Genomic DNA, 25,964 nt, shown 5'->3' on the forward strand with positions numbered 1-25,964 from the left:
CCACATCAATTTTTCATATATGTTATATATATATATATATATATATATATATATATATATATATATATATATATAGTATTTGTAGAATATATAAATATATGAAATATACGAAAAATTGATGTGGGTACTCAAATGAAAGGTCTCAATAAATGTAACATCGGGATGAGCTTATATCTTTAAAAATGTCAATAGTTATTAAAATACAAGGTCATTTCTTAATCATTGACATTTTTTGAGATATAAATTCATTTCGATGTTATATTCATCGAGATCTTTCATTTAAATACCCACATAACATTTTATATATATTTTATATATATGGTATTTGTAGAATATATAAATATATAAAATATATGAAAAATTGATGTGGGTACTCAAATGAAAGGTCTTGACGAGTTTAACGTCGGGGTGAGCTTATATCTTTAAAAGTGTCAATAGTTCTCAAGATACAATGTCATTTCTTAATTATTGACATTTTATAAGATATAAACTCATTTTAATGTTATACTCATCAAGACCTTTCATTTGAGTACCCACATCAATTTTTCATATATGTTATATATATATATATATATATATATATATATATATATATATATATATATATATATATATATATATATATATATATATAGTATTTGTAGAATATATAAATATATGAAATATACGAAAAATTGATGTGGGTACTCAAATGAAAGGTCTCAATAAATGTAACATCGGGATGAGCTTATATCTTTAAAAATGTCAATAGTTATTAAAATACAAGGTCATTTCTTAATCATTAACATTTTTTGAGATATAAATTCATTTCGATGTTATATTCATCGAGACCTTTCATTTAAGTACCAACATGGCAATTTTTATATATTTTATATATTTGATATTTGTTAAATATACAAATATATAAAATATATGAAAAATTGATGTGGGTACTCAAATGAAAGGTCGTGATAAGTGTAATGTCGGAGTGAGCTTATAATCTTAAAAATGTCAATAGTTGACAAGATACAAGGTCATTTTTTTATTATTGACATTTTTTAAGATATAAACTCATTTTAATATTGCACTCATCGAGATCTTTCATTTAAATACCCACATAACATTTTATATATATTTTATATATATGGTATTTGTAGAATATATAAATATATAAAATATATGAAAAATTGATGTGGGTACTCAAATGAAAGGTCTCGATGAGTGTAACATCGGGATGAGCTTATATCTTTAAAAATATCAATAGTTTACAAGATACAAGGTCATTTCTTAAATATGTATTCTGGAGACAAAATATTTCTTATTGTCTTTTAATAATATAGATAATAATTAAGAAATAAATTTTGGAATAAAAAATTGTAAGACTGTTTACAAATTGGATGTATTGAACAAATAAAAACAAATATCACCGTAATAATTGTGTTTATTATAAATTATAAAAAACTATCCTACAGTTCATCATGTAGTTTAGAATTTTTATTTATCAAATTTAAAATACGATTTTTAATATCCTGAGCGCTTTGGGAGGTAATTTCAATGCCACTCCGTTTATTTTTAGAAGTGTAGAGCATCAAAGTCGGATAGGCTTGGATCCCGAGTTGATTGCACTCAGCACCGAAAGTATCGCAGTTGAACTTTCCGAACCCGACGGAATTGTTGCGGAGCAACTGGGCAGCTATAGCGAACTGAGGCTCTAATTTTTGGCAATGGCCACACCAAGGCGCGTAAAAGTCAATCAGCCAGTAGTCTTTCTTGTTTTTACTTTTGCTCTTGCTTTCGAATATTTTCTTGCGCAATTTTTCCTCGTCAAAAGTCTTTATTCTCGTGGGGAAGAAGCTTGTGATCCATTGCATTAGCGATGTTGAATCTCGTTGGCCATTAAACATCCTTAAAATAAAAATAAAAATATATTTTAAGTATAATTAAGAAATTACACTGTATCTTGTAAACTATTGACATTTTTAAAGATATAAGCTCATCCCAATGTTACACTCATCAAGACCTTTCATTTGAGTACCCACAAAAATTTTTCATATATTTTATATAATTATATATATTATATATATGTATATATATAAAATATATATAAAATGTCATCTGGGTACTCAAATGAAAGGTCTCGATAAGTGTAACACCAACATGAGTTTATATCTTGAAAAATGTCAATAATTAAGAAATGACATTGTACCTTGAGAATTAATGACATTTTTAAAGATATAATTTCATCCCGATGTTACAATCATTGAGACCTTTTGTTTGAGTACCCACATCAATTTTTCATATATTTTATATATTTATATATTTCACAAATACCATATATATAAAATATATGAAAAATGACATGTGGGTACTCAAATGAAAGGTCTCAATGAGTGTAACATCGAAATGAGTTTATATCTTAAAAAATGTCAATAATTAAGAAATGACACTGTATCTTGTCATCTATTGACATTTTTAAAGATATAAGCTCATTACGATGTTACACTTATTAAGACCTTTCATTTGAGTACCCACATCAATTTTTCATATATTTATATACATTATATATATATATCTGTATATGAAAAATATATCAAAAATGCATGTGGGTACTCAAATGAAAGGTCTCGATGAGGACAACACTAAAAAGAGTTTATATCTTAATAAATGTCAATAATTAAGAAATGACCTTGTATCTTGTGAACTAATTACATTTTTAAAGATATAAGCTCATCCCGATGTTACACTCATTGAGACCTTTCATTTGAGTACCCACATCAATTTTTCATATATATTTTATATATTTATATATTTTACAAATACCATATATTTATAAAATATATAAAAAATGTCATGTGGGTACTCAAATGAAAGGTCTCAATGAGTATAATTTTAAAATGAGTTTATATCTTAAAAAATGTCAATAATTAATAAATGACATTGTATCGTAAGAACTATTGACATTTTTAAAGATATAAGCTCATCCCGATGTTACATTTACCGAGACCTTTCATTTGAGTACCCACATCAATTATATATATATATATATATATATATATATATATATATATATATATATATATATATATATATATATATATATATATATATATATATATATATATATTTATATATGAAAAATATATCAAAAATGCATGTGGGTACTTAAATGAAAGCTCTTGATGAGTGTAACATCGGGATGAGCTTATATCTTTGAAAATATCAATAGTTAAGAAAATACAGTGCAATTTAACAAAAGTTAATATTTAATAAAGCAAAACTTTATAATTAAAATTTTTTAATAATAATTATTTATATAGGTGCAAAAATTGAAAAATAAATTTAAAAAATTACTAAATTTTTTAAAAATAAAATAATGTTGCCTGGTCAATATTTGGTTCCTTTTAAATGATTATAGCATTTATTATACTTACGCAACTCTATTTAATCCAATGCTACCAAATGGATAAAGCCTGATAGTAGGATAGCTACGCACACCCAGTTCGCGGCATAGTTCTCCATTAGCATCACAGTCAACACTTGCGACCTTGACATTATCTAATAAATGCAAATTCTTGGCAACAATCGTCCACTCAGGAGCTAGTTGTTGACAGGGTCCACACCAAGGTGCAAAGTAGTCAATTACCCACAGTGTTTCGTCATCTTTCTTACCCACGGTTTGATAAAAATTATTTCTATTCAATTTTATCACTGAAAAGAGCATTGTTTCAAAATAATGAACGATAAAAATATATATATTTAAAATAATAATAATATTTACCAGTAGGATTAACAACTTCATTAAGAAACTCAATTATCCCGGCGGCAGTCTTTTGATTAGTGAACTGTGTCGTCGTGGTACCGTTTATCAACATTGCCGTTGGGTATGAACGTATGTTGTACTGTCTACAGATCTCAGCATGAGCTGTACAGTCAATAGTACCGAATTGTACGACTGATTTTTTAAATTGCATCGAAGCTTTACGGAGTTCTGGCAAAAATTGCATGCATGGTGGACACCATGGCGCGTACCAATCCAAAAACCAAACTTCTTTACCTAAAATTTAATTAGTAATTTATTTAAAATTTAACCAGCAATAAATAAAATTTGGCTTTATTAAATAATGAATTTTGTTAAATTGCACTGTACTTTCTTAAATATTGACATTTTTAAAGATATAAGCTCATTCTGATGTTACACTCATCAAGAGCTTTCATTTGAGTACCAACATGCATTTTCATATATTTTTCATATATACATATATATAATATATATATATAAATATATAAAAAATTGATGTGGGTACTCAAATGAAAGGTCTCGATGAGTGTAACATCGGGATGGGCTTATATCTTTAAAAATGTCAATAGTCCACAAAATACAACGTAATTTATTAATTATTGACATTTTGTAAGATATAAACTCATTTTTAAGTTACACTCATCGAGACCTTTCATTTGAGTACCCACATGGCATTTTATATATTTTTCATATATATGGTATTTGTGGAATATATAAATATATAAAATATATGAAATATTGATGTGGGTACTCAAATAAAAGGTCTCGGTGAATGTAACATCGAAATGAGCTTATATCTTTAAAAATGTCAATATTTCACAAAATACAACGTAATTTGTTAATTATTGACATTTTGTAAGATATAAACTCATTTTTAAGTTACACTTATCGAAACCTTTCATTTGAGTACCCACATGGCATTTTATATATTTTTCATATATATGGTATTTGTGAAATATATAAATATATAAAATATATGAAAAATTGATGTGGGTACTCAAATGAAAGGTCTCGGTGAATGTAACATCGGGATGAGCTTATATCTTTAAAAATGTCCATAATTCACAAAATACAAGGTCATATCTTAATTATTGAGATTTTTTAAGAAATAAACTCATTTTTAAGTTACACTCATCGAGACCTTTCATTTAAATACCCACATGGCATTTTATATATTTTTCATATATATGGTATTTGTGGAATATATAAATATATAAAATATATGAAATATTGATGTGGGTACTCAAATGAAAGGTCTCGATGAGTGTAATGTCGGGGTGAGCTTATATCTTTAAAAATGTCAATATTTTACAAGATATATATTTACCATTTTTCCTCTTAAGAATAGAAATAATTTTTTCAGCACTTAGTGCAGCGACATTCTGAGCTTTGATACTGTTCTCAGCAAACTTGGCGACGTCATTAAGAGTAGTTTTACCATGACTTAATTCAAAAGCTCCTCCGGACTTCAAAACTCCCCACATTGGATACCTATTAATGTTAAGATTAGAGCATAGCGAGCTGTATTTTCCGCAATTTAGTTTTCCTAAATTAACATCGGTAATTATACTCGGGAGTTTCTTCAATTGTAAATCTAAATCAGTAGCATGTCCGATGTAAAAACACACCAACCATCCATTTTCATCTTCATTTTCTTCTAATTTTTTTTTAATATCCTAAAAATATAAATTTTGTTTTTTAAAACTCCAATTTTAATTAATTTATTTTTAATTAATTTAATTTTAATTAATTCAATTTTAATTTATTTAATTTTAATTAATTCAATTTTAATTAATTCAATTTTAATTAATTTAATTTAATTAATTTTAATTAAATTTTTATTTTCTTACATTAAAATAATCCTGAGAAATTTCTTGAGGCTCCGGTAATTCATCCAAAATATCATGTACAAATTCATCAATATTACTTAAATCATTAAAGAGTATAAAATTTTTTTTATCATTATTTTTTATATTATTTATAAATACTGCTCCAGTAGTTGACATTAATTTATCACAATTATTATTACAATCAACAATACCTGTGTCGATAATATTTTCCTAAATTAAAAATAAAAAAAATTAATAAATTTTATTAATTTATAAAAAATATTTCACTCATTCATTTTATCGCATTACAGATGCCATAAGGGCTCATAATAAAAATCCTATTTTTTTTTAAGTCCAAAAAAAATTTTTAGTTCAGAGAAAAATTTATTTTTAGTCACTGACGTATTTAAGTATGAAACGAGTAAAAATGCAAAAAAAAATTTTTTTCCAAACTAAAAATTATTTTTGAACTTAGAAAAAATAATAGAATTTTTATTATACGCCCTTATGGCATCTGGAATGCGTTATTATAATTCTGTAAATTAAAATAAAATAAATTTAAATTAAAAAAAAAATACTTACTAACATAGCAGTTATCTTCAACTGGTCATCATAATCAAAACAATTGCGATTTTTACCGCATGTAAATACCAACAATGGTTTATCATTTTTGTAGTAATCATTATTTTTACTGTCTAGTAATTTAATCAATTGTTTCCACTTGGAAGCTGATAACGTTTGGACACTCACGTCCAGTCTCTCCATAATAAACTCTGATAATTTTTCATAAGTTTTTTGGTAACCATATCTCGTTCCATGTTGAGAATTCTGCAACAATATATGATTAATTTTTTTTTTCTGAACGGAAAGAACAAGATGACACTGAATATTATCCCAGATTATACTCATTGTAATCTGAATTATACTAGCTACAATCTGAAATTTTTTTTCACTCAGTATAATCTGGGATGATATCCAGTATCATCTTGTTCTTTTTGTGTAGATAGAAATTTTTTTTTCTAGTTTGAAATTTTTTTTTTTTACAATTAATTTTTTTTTTCTAGATAGAAATTTTTTTTTTTATTGAGAAATTTTTTTTTCTCGTTAAAAATTTTTTTTAAGATTAATATTTTTTTTTTTTTTTTAATACCTTAGGATAATACAATAATGTAGGATAAGCTTGAATATTAAGTCTTCGGCACAATCTCCAGTCATCTTCACAATTGACAGCACCAACACGAATAATACCTTCAAAATCTTTGGCAATTCTTCGCCAATCTGGAGCCAAGTGATGACAGTGACTACACATTGGCGAGTAAAAATTAATCATCCAGATTTTTTCACTATTCACCACGTTGTCATCTTAAAAAAAAAAAAATAGGAAAACTTTAATTATTCTAATTTTACTAAGCTTTAGTAATTCTAAAAAAAATGTAGGAAATAAAAATTTTATTGGTTTATTTTTACCAAAGTCATTAGTGTTCAACGTCACAACTTGTGGGTCGTCGTCGTAAATTCCAAAATTTTCTTGGTAATAACTCCAAGAGTGATAATTTTGTCGTTGAAATTGATCATTGTTGAGGCCTTCTTCACCGTATAAATCATATTTTTTTCTTAATTCTGGATCTTTTAGCACTTCGTATGCTGTTGTATATTTTAAAAATTTTGAATGAGCTTCTGGATCATCCTAAATTAAATATTATTATTTTTAATAATACTAAAATTAGCAACCTTGCAGTCACTACGTGACTGCTGTTACTTGTGAAATATAAATAAATAAAATTTTGCTTTATTCAATAACTTTTGTTAAATTGCACTGTACTTTCTTAAATATTGACGTTTTTGAAGAAATAAGCTCATCCTGATGTTACACTCATCGAGAGCTTTCATTTGAGTACCCACATGCATTTTTGATATATTTTTCATATATACATATATATAATATATATTTTAAAGATATCTCATCCCGACGTTACACTCATCAAGAGCTTTCATTTGAGTACCCACATGCATTTTTGATATATTTTTCATATATACATATATATAATATATATTTTAAAGATATAAGCTCATCCCGACGTTACACTCATCAAGAGCTTTCATTTGAGTACCCACATGCATTTTTGATATATTTTTCATATACATATATAATATATATAAATATATAAAATATATGAAAAATATGATTTTATAAGAATCTAACTATTGCAGCCGTCCTCATGGCGCAACTTTTAAAAAATTTAGCCATTTTCTGACTCAGTTTGTCGAGCTGAGTCAGAAAATACATATAGTTCAAAAGTTTATATATGTATGTATTTATATACATATATATATATATATATATATATCTATATATATATAAGCGAAATACCACTCACTCATCACGAGATCTCCGAAACTATTCGCCCGATTGACTTGAAATTTAGCATAGTTACTCCATTCGTGATGTAGACGCTCACTAAGAACGGATTTTACGCAATTCCTAGCCAAAATGAATTTTTCGTCTACCATCACATATGCCCTCCCCCCCCCTCCCTCTCATTCTTCTACTTCCCTCCCTTGGCCTATAATCTTTCCCCTTCCCTATATCTTTCTCTTTTTTGGGAGCGAAATATCATTTTGACCCTCTAATCTAAGAAACCATCAGTGGCACCCGTAAATTATCGAACTCAACCCCTACAACCACCCACGCTAATCAACCTTTGCCATGGTTACCATTGTCATGGTTATCGTTGCCATGGTTACCGTTGCTATGGTTACCGTTGCCGTGGTTACCGTTGCCATGGTTACCGTTACCATGGTTGCCGTTACCATGGTTACCGTTATCATGGTTACCGTTGCTATAATAACTGTCAAAATGATTGATTTTAAATTTTATCGATTGACTGTTGGGACAGTAGGAATTCATAATCATACGTTTTTAAGAAAGAATAGCTAAATCATTAATAACTGAAATAACTTATATGTATTGGAATAATCATGAAGGATGAACTCGATTATATCATAACACAGATAAATTAAACATAAATATTATCAAGTTGATATTGTTAAATGATTATACTGATTTTAATGATTAAAATTAAAATGGTAAATTGTGTCTGATGCGTCTTCTCTAAAATTTTACAACGATATCGTTAAATTATTATAAAAACGGTCGATTTAAGATAATTTCTAATAAAATGAGTAATAATAAATATATTTTTAATACCACTTAATTTGTTATGAATTTATTAATAACTAGCTGATACCCGCCCGCTTCGATAGGAATACAATAAATTTTTATGGTGTAACCTAGATGAAAAATATAAACAAAATGGTTAATTTCAAAAGATAATGAATATAAATTTTGAATTAGAGAAAAGTGATTGTTTGTGATGACCGGTGTTAGCGAGTATTAAATATATGAGAAAAGTATTTTATTATTAACATTTTTTAAAATTAAAAAATTATTGACATTTTTAAAATTAAATAATACTATGAAGCGGAAAAGAATAGGAGTTACGGATAATTATTACGTGAATCGTTCCAACATTCACGTAACAGAATAATTGGAGGAGGAAGAGATTGAGAAAGAAATAGGAAGGACCTTCTTAATAAGAGTTTACAGAATATGCGAGAAAAAATTCAGATAGCTCGGACAGGGATTCGAACCCAGAACCTTCCGGTGACATGTCGGCTACTCTACCATTTGACCTATCCGGTCTAGACTAAATGTTTAGGATAACATTATTATAATGGGAACGCATCTCACTACACAGTACGTCATGGGTGATGCGGAAATCTGTCTAATGACAGATTTACTGACTAACTGACCCATTGATTGATTGATTATTAATAATAAAATACTTTTCTCATATATTTAATACTCGCTAACACCGGTTATCATAAACAATCACTTTTCTCTAATTCAAAATTTATATTAATTATCTTTTTGAAATTAATCATTTTGTTTATATTTTTCATCTAGGTTACAACATAAAATTTTATTGTATGCCCAGCGAAGCGGGTGGGTATCAGCTAGTATATATATATATATATATATATATATGGTCCTGAGGGAGCTAAGGCTCTAGGGTCAATAAATTTTATTATCTATCTATCTATCTATCTATCTATCTATATATATATATATATATATATATATTTATACGATATAACGCGGCTTGTCAGCACGATAGCGTATTCAATTTATAACCGATTCTTCTCAAACTCAACATGCTTTATCTATCGATCAAGACCAAGGTTAAGTTCGAAGATGAGCTTAATCGGGCGAGTAATTTGGAAATGACAGGATTTTGAAATTTTGAAAATCGTAAAAATTGATGTTTTTACTACTTCAACTTGATACAATTAATGATCGAGACAAGATATCAAAATTCGGTAAAATGCATCGTAAAGCTCTTTTAATAAGCTTCAATTTCCACTACTCAGAAGTGGTAATAGCCTCAATATTACTCCTTTTAGAGTTCGTTTAATGAAACAGTTTTACTGTTGCAGCCGTTTTAGAATTATTGTCTGCATCATAGCTTAATCATGATGTAAATTCAATAATTACGATAATGATTAGTCTTTCATGTAATGTTTTCAGGTGATTCGTCAGTAAATATGTCACAAATTAGTTCTATATATTGTTTTCTTCAATTAAAATTTTATCCGGTTTCAAACATCTGATTGATTTGCAAATTGTTGTTCCTAAGCAATTATTTAAAATTTAGTCATTTATAATTCAAATTTTATAATCTTTGCAATTCTTTGAGAAACTTTTTCTTCAAAAGTTAATTTTTTTCCAAAATTTGTTCTAAATAGTTTTAAATTTATTATTGAATTTTGTTTTTAATTTATAAATAAGTTATACATTATTGGTGTTATTATATTATTTTATTAAAAATCAATTTTCTTTATTTGAAAAATCTACTTCCATTTCGGCTGCCGAATGGCCTTTTTTTAATATTTAAAAATTATATTTAATAAATAATTTTTTTAAAAAATGCATTTTCAATTTTTTAAAATTTTCTATGTCAATTTTTATCATAATATTATATTTTTTAGAAAAATTATAAAATATCTAATAAATTAATTTTAATAAAATAAAATATAAAAAAATACTCACAGGATTTTTATCAGGATGAGAATTGACAGCTATTCTTTTAAAAGCTTGTCTTATTTCTTTTTCATTAGCCGTCCTTTTCAGCCCCAGTAGTTCATAATAATCATCACAAAAACTCCGGTTTAATATTAACAGCAGCAACAATATAATTTGACGCAGCCTAAAAAAAAAAAATTCTTTCAAATAAACAAACCATTGAATAATTATAATTATTTAAAATAATAGAATGTACTTACATTATCATTTACTATTAGATTTAACACGTACCAAGTTTTTTTAATTGTCTAAACTTGTCGTCCTCTTATTGAACAATTTATACTAAAGATAATTAAGTGTTGTAGTAAAAATACCGCCTGCAGGTTTTAAAAGTTTTTATACTTACACATTTCCTTTTAAGTCATTTATTATTTTAACAAATACATATCATACACGTACTTCCTTTCTTATTCGAAAAATAACAATAACTATTATTATTATTATATTTATTATGATTATAAGGATGGCGGATTAATTTTAGAGTTGTTAGTTAAGTTTTTGACCGCGGTGGCGCCGTCTGTAAATATTTAAAAAAGCGCGCGTGATTTAAAATAAAGAAGGAAATTGAAAAATTGACTCAGTGCGCCATCTTGCGGAAAAAATAAATAATATTTTAATCTTTGACAACTAAAATAAATAACAGTGTTAAAATAACAGCTGATTGTGACGGATTGTTTTGTTTTTGATAAATAATAAAAAGAATAAAAAAATTAATAATTAGTTTAAAGAATAATTAATTCATTATTTAATCAGTGTGTTATTTATGTAATTAATAATGGATGACATTAATGATAAATTTTCATATGTTTATAGTTCATCTTTAGACACAAGGATACAAATAAAAATGTAAGTGTTAATAAAATTTTTATTTTTTTATTTTATAATAATAAAATCAACAATTTTATAAATTTTTATAACAATTAAATTATTGTAAAAAAATAAGACATTTTTTTTTTGATTTTTTAGATATTAAATTTTTAACAAAAAAATTCTATAGGGTAAGTGTGGGTATTACTGCAGGTGTAGGTATTACTGCAGATTTTCTTGTTTTAATTATCAATAAATGGGTTATGACTTTTTTGATTAAAAAAAAATTATTTCTGTTAATTTAAACTTTTCGGAAAATAATTGCATAGTGGTTTTATGAGTATGACAATTATTCAATTTGTTATTAATTTATAAAAATTAAGTAGTTACAGAAGTGAATAATTTTATCTTTTTTAAGAGTTTCAGTGTAAAAAGAGGTGGTCGTAAAAAGTCTTTTTCTTTATATAAATCACCTAATTAATATATTTTTTACATTTAAAAGTTAGATAACCCTTTTTTAGAATCAAATAATTAATAAAAATTACATTTTAATCAGTAAAATTTATTCAATTAAGCATGCAGTAATTGGTACCGAAAAACCGCATGTGCGTGTTTTACTGCAATTTTCTCAGTCGACTGCAGTAATAGAAACGCCTCTATTTGTATATGTCTGTACCTATTACTGCGGACGTAAACACGGCTATTCTGACCTCTAAATAAGTGCGTGAATCAAGTTGTCTCGAAGTGAAAAATAAACTATGGATAAAATTAATAAAAAATCAAAAGTTAATAAACAAAAAAATAAGAAGTCGAGGCAAGTCCAGGAAAGCAATAATCAGTAGATTGTAAGATTACATCAATTAAAATTTACGAATTCTGGTCAATTAATAATACGTTAAGGCTGTGTTACTTATTATTTAGATTATGAAGAATTCTTTTTATTACATTAAACTAATAAATTTTCTTTTTGATAAATTTTTCTTCATTTTTAAGTAAATCCTAAAATATAGCCGTTCTGCAGTAATAGGTACGCAGTAATAGGAGCAAGCTGCTTTAAGACCTGCAGTAATACATGCATTTAGACTTCTTTTTAAATGCTTATTATTTAACGAAAATATTTGTTTCTCTCATTGTTGATTTTATTTTGGGTTAATAATAAGTCAAACTTTTGTTTAAAAAAAAAAAGTTATTATTATCTTGAGAAAATTTTATAAAAATGCTTTCGAAGTGAGATTTACGAAAAAAACTGCAGTAATACCCACACTTACCCTAACCCTTTTTTAGAATCAAATAATTAATAAAAATTACATTTTAATCAGTAAAATTTATTCAATTAAGCATGCAGTAATTAATACCGAAAAACCGCATGTGCGTGTATTACTGCAATTTTCTCAGTCGACTGCAGTAATAGAAGCGCCTCTATTTGTATATGTCTGTACCTATTACTGCGGACGTAAACACGGCTATTCTAACTTCTAAATAAGTGCGTGAATCAAGTTGTCTCGAGGTGAAAAATAAACTATGGATAAAATCAATAAAAAATCAAAAGTTAATAAACAAAAAAATAAGAAGTCGAGGCAAGTCCAGGAAAGCAATAATCAGTAGATTGTAAGATTACATCAATTAAAATTTAGGAATTCTGGTCAATTAATAATACGTTAAGGCTGTGTTACTTATTATTTAGATTATGAAGAATTTTTGTTATTACATTAAACTAATAAATTTTCTTTTTGATAAGTTTTTGTTCATTTTTAAGTAAATCCTAAAATATAGCTGTTCTGCAGTAACAGGTACGCAGTAACTGGATCAGTTGCAGTAATGGACTCGCAGTAATAGGAGCAAGCTACTTTAAGACCTGCAGTAATACATGCATTTAGACTTCTTTTTAAATGCTTATTATTTAACGAAAATATTTGTTTCTCTCATTGTTGATTTTATTTTGGGTTAATAATAAGTCAAACTTTTGTTTAAAAAAAAAAGTTATTATTATCTTGAGAAAATTTTATAAAAATGCTTTCGAAGTGAGATTTACGAAAAAAACTGCAGTAATACCCACACTTACCCTATGTAAAAATAAAAAAATTGATGACATTAAACTTAGCAGCCACTTAACAATTTTTCAATTTTATTTAACAAAAAAATTTGTCCAAAAAAAACATTTTAAAAAAATTGCATTTTTTATTTTTTAAAATTTTTACATGTCAATTTTTTTTACCATAATTTTATTTGTCATATAATTTTTTAAATTATTGAACATATGATAAATTAAAAATATTATTATTATTAAGTAATAATTATTAATTATTAATTATTATCAAAAGTAATTTTTGGTGTAAATTTTTTTAAGAATTATTATTGGAATTAATTTGTTAAAAAAAAAAAAGTAATTATTGGTCTAAATTTTTTTGAGAATTTTTATTAGAATTTATTTGTTATAAAAATTTAAAAAATTGACAATCAGCTGACTTAATTCCACTTGTAGAAATAAAAAACAAATTTAAAAAAAAATTTTTTTTTTCTATTAATTTAAAATGAAAATTAAAAAAAATGATCAGCTGATTTTATTCTCATAAATATAAATTAATATGATATCAAACATATGGTTGATCTAATTTTAATTATTAATATTTTAATCACCAAGATTATGTAAACTAATAGTTATATAAATTGTTTTTTTAAGAGGTACATTAGAAGGTGTAAGACAACGCCCAGAGTATGATAAATTATTATTAGACCCGATGATTAAATTCTCTGGACTCTACGGAGCAGGAGGTGGAAGAGGAGACTTGGCAGCATCCTTACAAATTTGGGGTGGTGGTCGTCCCCTTGCATTGCCTGTTCATACTGCGTACAAACATTTTTCTGTTCGCTGGAAGTAAGTCAATATTTTTAAAAATTATTTAAGTGATAAAATAAAATAAATGACCTGCACTGCTAAAAGGATTCATTGAAATCAAAATGATTTTATAAAATTTATTTTTATACTTAAAAAAAAAAATTATTAATTAATTTTATCGATAAATTTTTAATTATAAAAACTTGACAAAATTTTTCATTTCAAAATTTATTTTTAAGGAAAAAAAAAATTTTTTTTTTTTAAAAGTTAAAAAATTATGGACCAAAAAAAAAATTTTTTGCGGTTTTCTAAGAATGCGTGATATATAGCTTTAAACTAGATTATTTAAGGTAAAAGTCCCAATTATTGACAGGGGTCTAAATATTGACTCCCTAAATTATTTTTAAATATATTTAATTATCTGTAATAAGAATAACTATTATATAAATTTTTATTAAATTCTAATTAATTAAAAAATTGAAAAAAATTACTGTCCGTTGATATTAAATATTAATTATTAAAAAATAAAGTTAGCACCAGTTGAAACCAGCTTACGAGCGTCTATTTTCTTAACAACTTTGGTCAGAAAAGCATTTTTTTAAAATGCCGAGTTTAAATTCATTTCTTTATCTAATTATATGATCTTTTTTTTTTTTTAATTAACAATATATGAAAAATTTATAAAATTGAATAATCGAAATTAATTGTTTTCTTTATAATATTTAAATAATGGGTGTCAATAACTAGTTGATAATTTTTAAGTTGAATCTCATATTGACAGCCATTCGACAGCGCTTTGACGCCTTTTTTTTACTTTTACCTAAAAAATTAACTGTAAGAGTTTGAACTCTTCTGATTAAATAAATTATTTTTAAATTAATTTTTATATTTTTAATAGTAATTAATTATTTATGGAAATTATTATTAATAAACTTTAATAATATTGATTATTTAATAATAAGTTTGGATAAATAAGAATAAGCAGATGATTCTAGGCATGCTTAGTATAGGTGTCAATAATTGGGGCTAAGGTATGTCAATAATTAGATCAATCAGTTTTTTAACCTGTCAATAATTGGTGTCTCCGGATAATCTGTTTAATTATTTAAAATTAATTAGTAAATATCAGTGATTATAATTTTAAATAAAGAAATTGATTAGCAAAAACATTACTTGAGACATTACCACAAACAAAATTCAACGATTAGGAAAAGCCCCAATTATTGACAGTGATCTAAATATTGACACCCTAAATTATTTTTAAATATATTTAATTATCTGTAATAAGAATAACTATTATATAAATTTTTATTAAATTCTAATTAATTAAAAAATTGAAAAAAAATTACTGTTCGTTGATATTAAATATTAATTATTAAAAAATAAAGTTAGCACCAGTTGAAACCAGCTTACGAGCGTCTATTTTCTTAACAACTTTGGTCAGAAAAGCATTTTTTTAAAATGCCGAGTTTAAATTCATTTCTTCATCTAATAATATGATCTCTTTTTTTTTTAATTAACACTATATGAAAAATTTATAAAATTGAATAATCGAAATTAATTGTTTTCTTTATAATATTTAAATAATGGGTGTCAATAACTAGTTGATAATTTTTAACTTGAATCTCATATTGACAGCCATTCAACAGCGCTTTGACGCCTTTTTTTTACTTTTACCTAAAAAATTAACTGTAAGAGTTTGAACTCTTCTGATTAAATAAATTATTTTTAAATTAATTTTTATATTTTTAATAGTAATTAATTATTTATGGAAATTATTATTAATAAACTTTAATAATATTGATTATTTAATAATAAGTTTGGATAAATAAGAATAAGCAGATGATTCTAGGCATGCTTAGTACAGGTGTCAATAATTGGGGCTAAGGTATGTCAATAATTAGATCAATCAGTTTTTTAACCTGTCAATAATTGGTGTCTCCGGATAATCTGTTTAATTATTTAAAATTAATTAGTAAATATCAGTGATTATAATTTTAAATAAAGAAATTGATTAGCAAAAACATTACTTGAGACATTACCACAAACAAAATTCAACGATTAGGAAAAGCCCCAATTATTGACAGTGATCTAAATATTGACACCCTAAATTATTTTTAAATATATTTAATTATCTGTAATAAGAATAACTATTATATAAATTTTTATTAAATTCTAATTAATTAAAAAATTGAAAAAAAATTACTGTTCGTTGATATTAAATATTAATTATTAAAAAATAAAGTTAGCACCAGTTGAAACCAGCTTACGAGCGTCTATTTTCTTAACAACTTTGGTCAGAAAAGCATTTTTTTAAAATGCCGAGTTTAAATTCATTTCTTCATCTAATAATATGATCTCTTTTTTTTTTAATTAACACTATATGAAAAATTTATAAAATTGAATAATCGAAATTAATTGTTTTCTTTATAATATTTAAATAATGGGTGTCAATAACTAGTTGATAATTTTTAAGTTGAATCTCATATTGACAGCCATTCGACAGCGCTTTGACGCCTTTTTTTTACTTTTACCTAAAAAATTAACTGTAAGAGTTTGAACTCTTCTGATTAAATAAATTATTTTTAAATTAATTTTTATATTTTTAATAGTAATTAATTATTTATGGAAATTATTATTAATAAACTTTAATAATATTGATTATTTAATAATAAGTTTGGATAAATAAGAATAAGCAGATGATTCTAGGCATGCTTAGTATAGGTGTCAATAATTGGGGCTAAGGTATGTCAATAATTAGATCAATCAGTTTTTTAACCTGTCAATAATTGGTGTCTCCGGATAATCTATTTAATTATTTAAAATTAATTAGTAAATATCAGTGATTATGATTTTAAAAAAAGAAATTGATTAGTAAAAAAATTACTTGAGACATTACCACAAACAAAATTCAACGATATTGATATTTGATTGCTTAAAAAAAAATTAAATAATAACTTTGTCTCTTACAGTGTCAATAATTGGAGCTTTTACCTTAGATTTCTTCTCGGTCAATTTTATGACATTTAATTTAGCTGTCACTTGAAAATTTTTTAATTTTCTTTAACAAAAAACTTTCTTCTAAAAAATTATTTTCAAAAAATTGTATTTTTAATTTTATAAAATTTCTACAAGTGCATTTTTTAAAATAATTTTTTTTGCCATAATTTACTTGTTAAAGAAAATTAAAAAAATTTTTAAGTGACGGATAAATTAAATGTCATGACAGTTTTTCATTAATAAAACAGCTCATATGTTAATAGTAAAATAAATAAATGATATAAAAAATAAAAACAGCTGGAACCAATGGGTGACCCTGCCGATATCATACTCAGACTTGCCGCGAGACGCGCAATTGGCAATAACAATATACGATTGCGCTGGCCCGGGTCGACAGATAGCCGTCGGGGGTACGACAATATCGCTCTTCGGAAAGCACGGAGTCTTCCGCCAGGGAATGCTGGACCTACGAGTCTGGCCGAATGTTGAAGCTGATGGCTCAGTCCCCACGACTACTCAAGGAAAAGCCCGAGATGCTGGGAAGGAGCAGATGCAAAGACTCGCCAAGCTCGCTAAGAAACGCCGCAATGGACAAATGCCACGTGTCGACTGGCTGGATCGCTTGGCGTTCCGCGAGATAGAAGTGATCAATGAGCGCGAGAAAAGAGAGTCTAATTACTTGTATCTCACTGTGGAATTTCCTGAGGTTACTATGGACGGAATGCCGTACTCGATTGTTTACTATGAGAAAGATGGAGATGAAGTTGTTCAGCATCGAGCTCAGCCGGATGTTGTTACCATTCCAGACTATGAAATTCTGGCGGAAAATCTTGTAGAAGCTAAACATCATAAGTTGGCTCGTAGTTTGCGCAGTGGTGGGAATACTAGAGAAGTTAAACCTACTTCTAGTGTTCGGGATGCTTTGAATACTATTTTAGGTAATAAATTACATTGTATCTTGGGAAATATTGTCATTTTTTAAGATATAAGCTCATTTTGATGTTACACTCATCGAGACCTTTCATTTGAGTACCCACATCAATTTTTCATATATTTTATATATTTATATATTTCATAAATATCATATATATGAAATATATAAAAAATGCCACGTGGGTACTCAAATGAAAGGTCTCGATGAGTGTAACATTAAAATGAGCTTATATCTTAAAAAATGTCAATATTTCCCAAAATACAATGTAATTTCTTAATTATTGACATTTTTTAAGATATAAACTCATTTTAATGTTAAACTCATCGAGACCTTTCATTTGAGTACCCACATCAATTTTTCATATATTTTATATATTTCACAAATATCATATATATATAAAATATATAAAAAATACCATGTTGGTATTTAAATGAAAGGACTCGATGAGTGTAACATCGAAATGAGTTTATATTTTATAAAATGTCAATAATTAAGAAATTACATTGTATCTTGTCAATTAATGACATTTTTTAAGATATAAGCTCATTTTAATGTTACACTCATCGAGACCTTTCATTTGAGTACCGACATCAATTTTTCATATATTTTACATATTTATATATTTCACAAATATCATATATATGAAATATATCAAAAATGCTATGTGGGTACTCAAATGAAAGGTCTTGATGAGTATAACATTACAATGAGTTTATATTTTTAAAAATGTCGATAATTAAGAAATTACATTATATCTTGTGAACTATTGACATTTTTAAAGATATAAGCTCATCGTGATATCATACTCATCAATACCTTTCATTTGAGTACCCACATCAATTTTTCATATATTTTATATATTTATATATTTCACAAATATCATATATATGAAATATATCAAAAATGCTATGTGGGTACTCAAATGAAAGGTCTTGATGAGTATAACATTACAATGAGTTTATATTTTAAAAAATATCGATAATTAAGAAATTATATTGTATTTTGTGAAATATTGACATTTTTAAAGATATAAGTTCATCTCGATGTTACACTCATTGAGACCTTTTATTTGAGTACCCACATTAATTTTTCATATATTTATATATTTATATATATGTATATATGAAAAATATATCAAAAATGCATGTGGGTATTCAAATGAAAGCTCTTGATGAGTGTAACATCAAGATGAGCTTATATCTTTTAAATATATGTTATATATATTTATACATGAAAAATATATAAAAAATGCATGTGTGTACTCAAATGAAAGCTCTTGATAATTGTAACGTCAAGATAAGCTTATATCTTTAAAAATGTCAATATTTAAGAAAGTACAGTGCAATTTAACAAAATTCATTATTTAATATAGCTTAGTTTTAATTATTTATTTGCTATTTGTTGTTAGTAAAATTTAAAGATATTAATAACAAAATTTTAGCGCCTAGCGGTCAAGTGACTAGTAGATCTAAATTCAAGCCAACGGATGGACATTCCATCTTCAATATTGGTCGAGAGGCATATTCTCTCTTTACATAATTTCGATGAGGATCCACCGAACTTGAATACTAGTGAAGCTGAAAGCTTTTGTGGTATCTGTTCGAGTTATAAAGATGTTAATTAAATGATAGAAATGAAACTTTGAAAAAAATAAATGGAGTTGGTTGCCAAGCCAGGAATCGAACCTGGATCTCCCTGATAACATGTCAGGAGCTCTGTCAGGGTCCATCCGTTGGCTTGAATTTAGATCTACTAGTCACTTGACCGCTAGGCGCTAAAACTTTAATTTATATATTACATATAATTCGGTCACTAAAATAATAATTGATATTAATAACTTTTAGAATTTTTTTTAACAAGTAAATTATTAAAAAATTTTTTTTAAATAATTTATTTGTTATATAAAATTTAGTTTATTATAATTTTTTTGATATTTAAGACACTAGTTTAGGGACTTTAAAAAATTAATAAAACTATTAATTTTAGGATATCCACCAACAACTGCCCTGACAACAGAGGAGCAAGATTTAATCTGGAAGTTCCGGTACTACTTATCAACCCAAAAAAAAGCACTAACTAAATTTGTCAAGTGCGTAAACTGGAAAGTAGCCGGCGAGGAGCGTCAAGCTTTAGAAATGCTTGCCAGTTGGAGTCCTCCAGACCCAGAAGACGCTCTGGAGCTTCTCGGACCAGCCTTTACTCACCGAGCAGTCAGAAGATACGCAATAGCAAGATTAAACCAAGCTAATGACGATGACCTGATGCTCTATCTCCTGCAGCTGGTCCAGGCGTTAAAGTACGAGAATTTTGAGAGTATAAAAGCAGCTAATTTGAAGATTGTTCGCGAGAGCGAAAAAATTGAGAGGATGGAAAAACCTGAGCACTCAAACAATTCTATGTCTACGGTAGATTTGTTCTATTTACTAAATTTAATTAATTAATTAATTTATTTAATTTTTTTTTTATAAAGTTTTTATTTATTTAATTAATTAATTTTTAATTTATTTATTTTTTTTTTCATTTAATTAATAAATTAATTTTTTTAATATATTTTTATTTAATTTTTAATTTGTTTTTATTTAATTAATTTAATTAACTAATTAATTTTTTTAATATATTTTTCTTTAATTTTTTTTTTCTAATTAATTAAATTAATTTATTTATTTATTTAAGATATTTTAATGTAATTTTTAATGTGTTTTTTTAAATTAATTAATTAATTAATTACTTAAATTTTTTTTCATTTAATTAATTAATTGATTTTTTTTATATATTTAAATTAAATTTTGAATTTCTTTTTATTTAATTAATTAAATTAATTAATTAATTTTTTTCAATATACTTTTCTTTATTTTTTAATTTGTTTTTTTTTTTAATTAATTAAATTAATTAATTTATTCATATAAGATATTTTAATTTAATTTTGAATTTCTTTTTATTTAATTCATCAAATTAATTAATTAATTTTTTTCAATATATTTTTTTTCAATTTTTACTTTGTTTTTTTTTTTAATTAATTAAATTAATTAGTTAATTTATTTAATAGATTTTTATTTCATTTTTAATTTGCTTTTTTTTTAATTAATTAATTAATTAATTAAATTTTTTTTTTCATGTAATTAATTAATTAATTTTTTTAATATATTTTTATTTAATTTTTAATTTGTTTTGATTTAATCAATAAAATTAATTAATTTTTGTAATATATTTTTCTTTAATTCTTAATTTGTTTTTTTTTAATTAATTAATTAAATTAAATTAATTAATTATATTTGCTTAATATATTTTAATTTAATTTTCAATTTATTTAATTATTACTAATTAATTTTTGTTTTTAGTCCAGTGAATCAGAAACAAACCAATCATCATCTAGTCAAGAGTCTCCGATGGATCTAGCGTCATTTTTAATAACTCGAGCATGTCAAAATTCAACACTGGCTAATTACTTATACTGGTACCTTGCAATTGAGTGCGAAGACCAACCAGACCCAGCGATAACTGTCAAACAAGACACGCGGGTCAGAGAAATGTATGTCACAGTGATGAAAATGTTCTCGATGGCTCTCACTCAAGGGAACGTCATCTGGCAAAAGCGGAAAGCTTTTTTGGCTCGCCAAAAATTGTTTATTGATCAACTAGTCGCTCTAGTGAAGGTAGTAGCCCGTGAAAGCGGCAACAGGAAGCGCAAAACTGATCGTCTGAAGGCTTTGCTGTCTGAGCAAGATCAAAATTTTAAAATTAATTTTTCTAATTTTGAACCTATACCTTTTCCGCTTGATCCGGAAATTTCTATAAAGGGAATTATTCCTGATAAGTAAGTCAATAATTAATTAATTAATTTATAAACAAATCAATAAATAGATAAATAAATTAGTTAATTAATTAATAAATAAATTAATTAATTGATTAAATGATTAATTTGTAAAGAAATAAATAAATAAAAAAAGTAATTAATTAATTAATTTATAAACAAATAAAAAAGTTAGTTAAATAAATAAATAGATGAATAAATTAGTTAATTAATTAATAAATTAATTTATTAATCATTTAATTAATTATATATTTTTTAGAGCAAGTTTATTTAAATCAGCGCTGATGCCATCCAAGCTGACTTTTCTTACAACGAATAACACTGAGTACATAGCGATATTTAAATATGGAGATGATTTGAGACAGGATCAGTTGATTTTACAAACTATTGCGCTGATGGATAAATTACTGAGAAGAGAAAATTTGGATTTAAAATTAACGCCTTATCGGTAATTAATTTAATAGATTTTTTATTTTAATTCTGGCTCCGGCGCTCGAGAAAAAAAGTTAACAAAGAATTTATTAAAGGTATTAATATAAAATACTCAATCTCTAGGTACATAATTGAAAAATGACCTTGTATCTTGTGAACTAATGATATTTTTAAAGATATAAGCTCATCCCGATGTTATTCTCATCGAGACCTTTCATTCTAGTACCCACATGACTTTTTTTATATATTTTATATATATAGTATTTGTGAAATATATAAATATATAAAATATATGAAAAATTGATGTGGGTACTCAAATGAAAGGTCTAGATGAGTGTAATATCAAAATGAGTTAATATCTTAAAAAATGTCAATAATTAAGAAATTACATTGTATCTTGTCAATTAATGACATTTTTAAAAATATAAGCTCATCCCGATGTTATACTCATCGAGACCTTTTATTTGAGTACCCACATCAATTTTTCATATATTTTATATATTTCACAAATATCATATATATATATATATATATATATATATATATATATATATATATATATGAAATATATAAAAAATACCATGTTGGTATTTAAATGAAAGGACTCGATGAGTGTAACATCGAAATGAGTTTATATTTTATAAAATGTCAATAATTAAGAAATTACATTGTATCTTGTCAATTAATGACATTTTTAAAAATATAAGCTCATCCCGATGTTATACTCATCGAGACCTTTTATTTGAGTACCCACATCAATTTTTTATATATTTTATATATTTCACAAATATCATATATATATATATGAAATATATAAAAAATACCATGTTGGTATTTAAATGAAAGGACTCGATGAGTGTAACATCGAAATGAGTTTATATTTTATAAAATGTCAATAATTAAGAAATTACATTGTATCTTGTCAATTAATGACATTTTTAAAAATATAAGCTCATCCCGATGTTATACTCATCGAGACCTTTTATTTGAGTACCCACATCAATTTTTCATATATTTTATATATTTATATATTCTACAAATATCATATATATGAAATATATATAAAATGCCATGTGGGTACTTAAATGAAAGGTCTCGATGAGTGTAATATCAAAATGAGTTTATATCTTAAAAAGTGTCAATAATCAAGAAATTACCTTTTATCTCGTAAACTATTGACATTTTAAAAGATATAAGTTCATCCCGACATTACTTTCATTCAGACCTATTATTTGAGTACCCACATCAATTTTTCATATATTTTATATATTTATATATATTATATATATGTATTTATGAAAAATATATCAAAAATTCATGTGGGTACTCAAACGAAAGCTCTTGATGAGTGTAACATCATGATGAGCTTATATCTTCAACAATGTCAATTATTCAGAAAGTACAGTGCAATTTAACAATAATAGTTATATAATAAGGCAAAATTTATTTTCTTATAGCTCACAAGTTTGCAGTCACGTAGTGACTGCAAGGTTGCTAGTTTTAATAATTTTTCAATATAAATCATGTCAAAAAAATTGACAAAAATTTTAAATGCAATTTTTTAAAAATTATTTTTAGTGTTTTGGCGACGAGTACACGTCATGGTTTTCTTCAATTTATCGAGTCAACCACAGTGGCTGAAGTCTTAGCCAGCGAGGGATCAATCTTGAGTTTCTTCCGTAAGCACCATCCATCAGAAACTGGCCCATACGGAATCGCTCCCGAAGTTATGGACACTTACGTCCGCAGCTGTGCTGGTTACTGTATAATTACTTACGTACTAGGAGTTGGAGATCGTCATTTAGATAATTTATTACTTACTACATCAGGTACAAAAAAATTTTTAAAAAACTCTTAAAAAATACAAGATAATTCATTTATTCATTATCTATTAAGTTATTTTTAATAAATATTTAAATATTTCATGATAAATAAATAATTTAATTTTCAGGTAAATTATTTCATATAGACTTTGGGTATATTTTGGGACGTGACCCAAAACCTCTGCCGCCTCCCATGAAGCTCAGTAAGGAAATGGTTGAAGCTATGGGTGGTGTGGGCTCTGAACACTACCACGAGTTCAGGAAACAATGCTACACAGCGTTTCTCCACTTGAGACGTCACGCAAATTTGATTTTAAATTTGTTCTCGCTGATGGTCGATGCCAGTGTTCCGGACATTGCTCTTGAGCCGGATAAAGCTGTGAAAAAAGTCCAGGATAAACTGAGACTGGATTTGAGCGACGAGGAAGCTGTTCACTATGTACAAAATTTACTGGACTTGTCTGTCACCGCGGTGATGGCTGCTCTGGTTGAACAATTGCATAAATTCGCTCAATATTGGCGGAAGTAATTTATAAGATTTTGAATATAATCAGATGTAAAATTATATTATTTTTATACAAAAGATTAGAAATAAATCATAATCAGGTAATTTTGTTTATTATTTTTTTTGTAAAAATTATTGTTATTTACAGAATTATACGTCTAATCATCAATTTTAAGGGAGTTGCCATATTAAGGTAGTACCCTCGCGACTTCCGTCGTCAAAAGTTTGTGCTAGAGTGTATGGTACATATACTTTAGAGTCATTATTGACAAGCTTAAAACTTTTTGCTGTTTATGTACTTATTTTAGCCAATCACAAACGAGAAACTGATCGTTTGAAAAGTCTGGCAACACTGCGTGAGCGTTAAGATATTTTATAGTGGTTATACTGTAGTGTTTTGGACTAACTGTAGATTAACCTCTGTTTTACATTTATTCGGAAATATAATTACAATGTCTGAAAAATTGACTTATAAAGGACGATTCATAAAAAAAAGTCCTTGAAAAACGACAGAAATCACTAGCAAATATGCAAATAACAAATAGAAAAAAAATAATTGACAATATTGTTTTGTTTTTTCAGAAAAATCAGTAATTGAATTTTTTATGTTGATGTATTTACGGATTTTAAATTTTAGTATTTTTTTTATTATTTTATCTGACTATTATTTTTATAACTTATGAAAGATTAATATATATTATTATATTCAACTTATTAACTTTTTGAATTTTTATAAATATAGAAAAATACTTATTTTCATAAAATAATCATTGTTACTTTTTTTTATAACTAAATAACGTTAATAACTATAATGTTACCCTTAAATTCAATTAATCTATTCAACTCTTTCAGCGCATTCGTGTCTCATATTTTTCTCTCGGCTCACAAAACTTGCGTTGTTGCCACAGTTTTATTAACGTATCCCCTCCTCGGCTAAAGTCTGGTAAATTTTTCATTACTTATTAATAAATATCTCTGAAACTGTGTGGTAATTATCAATGAAATTATTTTTAAAAAATTGTTTAGTTGTTAGTTAACGTTACTCTAGTTTTTTAAAAGAATCCTA

At 25.7% G+C, this 25,964-nt stretch overlaps 2 protein-coding genes across 2 annotated transcripts; one reads left to right on the forward strand and one right to left on the reverse strand.

The window, feature by feature from the left end:
* Positions 1–1,407: 1,407 nt before the first annotated feature.
* LOC123267042 (dnaJ homolog subfamily C member 10-like) lies at positions 1,408–11,164 on the reverse strand. The gene is made up of 11 exons (XM_044731525.1): positions 11,097–11,164; positions 10,951–11,032; positions 10,718–10,874; positions 7,075–7,294; positions 6,758–6,969; positions 6,190–6,435; positions 5,629–5,838; positions 5,106–5,454; positions 3,758–4,033; positions 3,411–3,687; positions 1,408–1,884 (listed from the first exon to the last, which is right to left on the reverse strand). Exons 2-11 carry the CDS (start codon positions 10,956–10,958, stop codon positions 1,446–1,448), a joined length of 2,394 nt encoding a protein of 797 aa, XP_044587460.1. The 5' UTR covers positions 10,959–11,032; positions 11,097–11,164; the 3' UTR covers positions 1,408–1,445.
* A 290-nt stretch (positions 11,165–11,454) lies between these two features.
* Positions 11,455–25,003, forward strand: LOC123266728 (phosphatidylinositol 3-kinase catalytic subunit type 3). Its single transcript, XM_044731109.1, has 8 exons — positions 11,455–11,596; positions 14,238–14,432; positions 17,691–18,331; positions 20,314–20,732; positions 21,666–22,141; positions 22,398–22,586; positions 24,149–24,399; positions 24,522–25,003. The coding sequence occupies exons 1-8, from the start codon at positions 11,526–11,528 to the stop codon at positions 24,920–24,922; spliced, it is 2,643 nt and encodes an 880-aa protein (XP_044587044.1). The 5' UTR covers positions 11,455–11,525; the 3' UTR covers positions 24,923–25,003.
* Positions 25,004–25,964: the final 961 nt, after the last annotated feature.

The sequence above is a fragment of the Cotesia glomerata genome, linkage group LG6 (genome assembly GCF_020080835.1).
Source record: "Cotesia glomerata isolate CgM1 linkage group LG6, MPM_Cglom_v2.3, whole genome shotgun sequence".
Lineage (NCBI taxonomy): Eukaryota > Metazoa > Arthropoda > Insecta > Hymenoptera > Braconidae > Cotesia > Cotesia glomerata.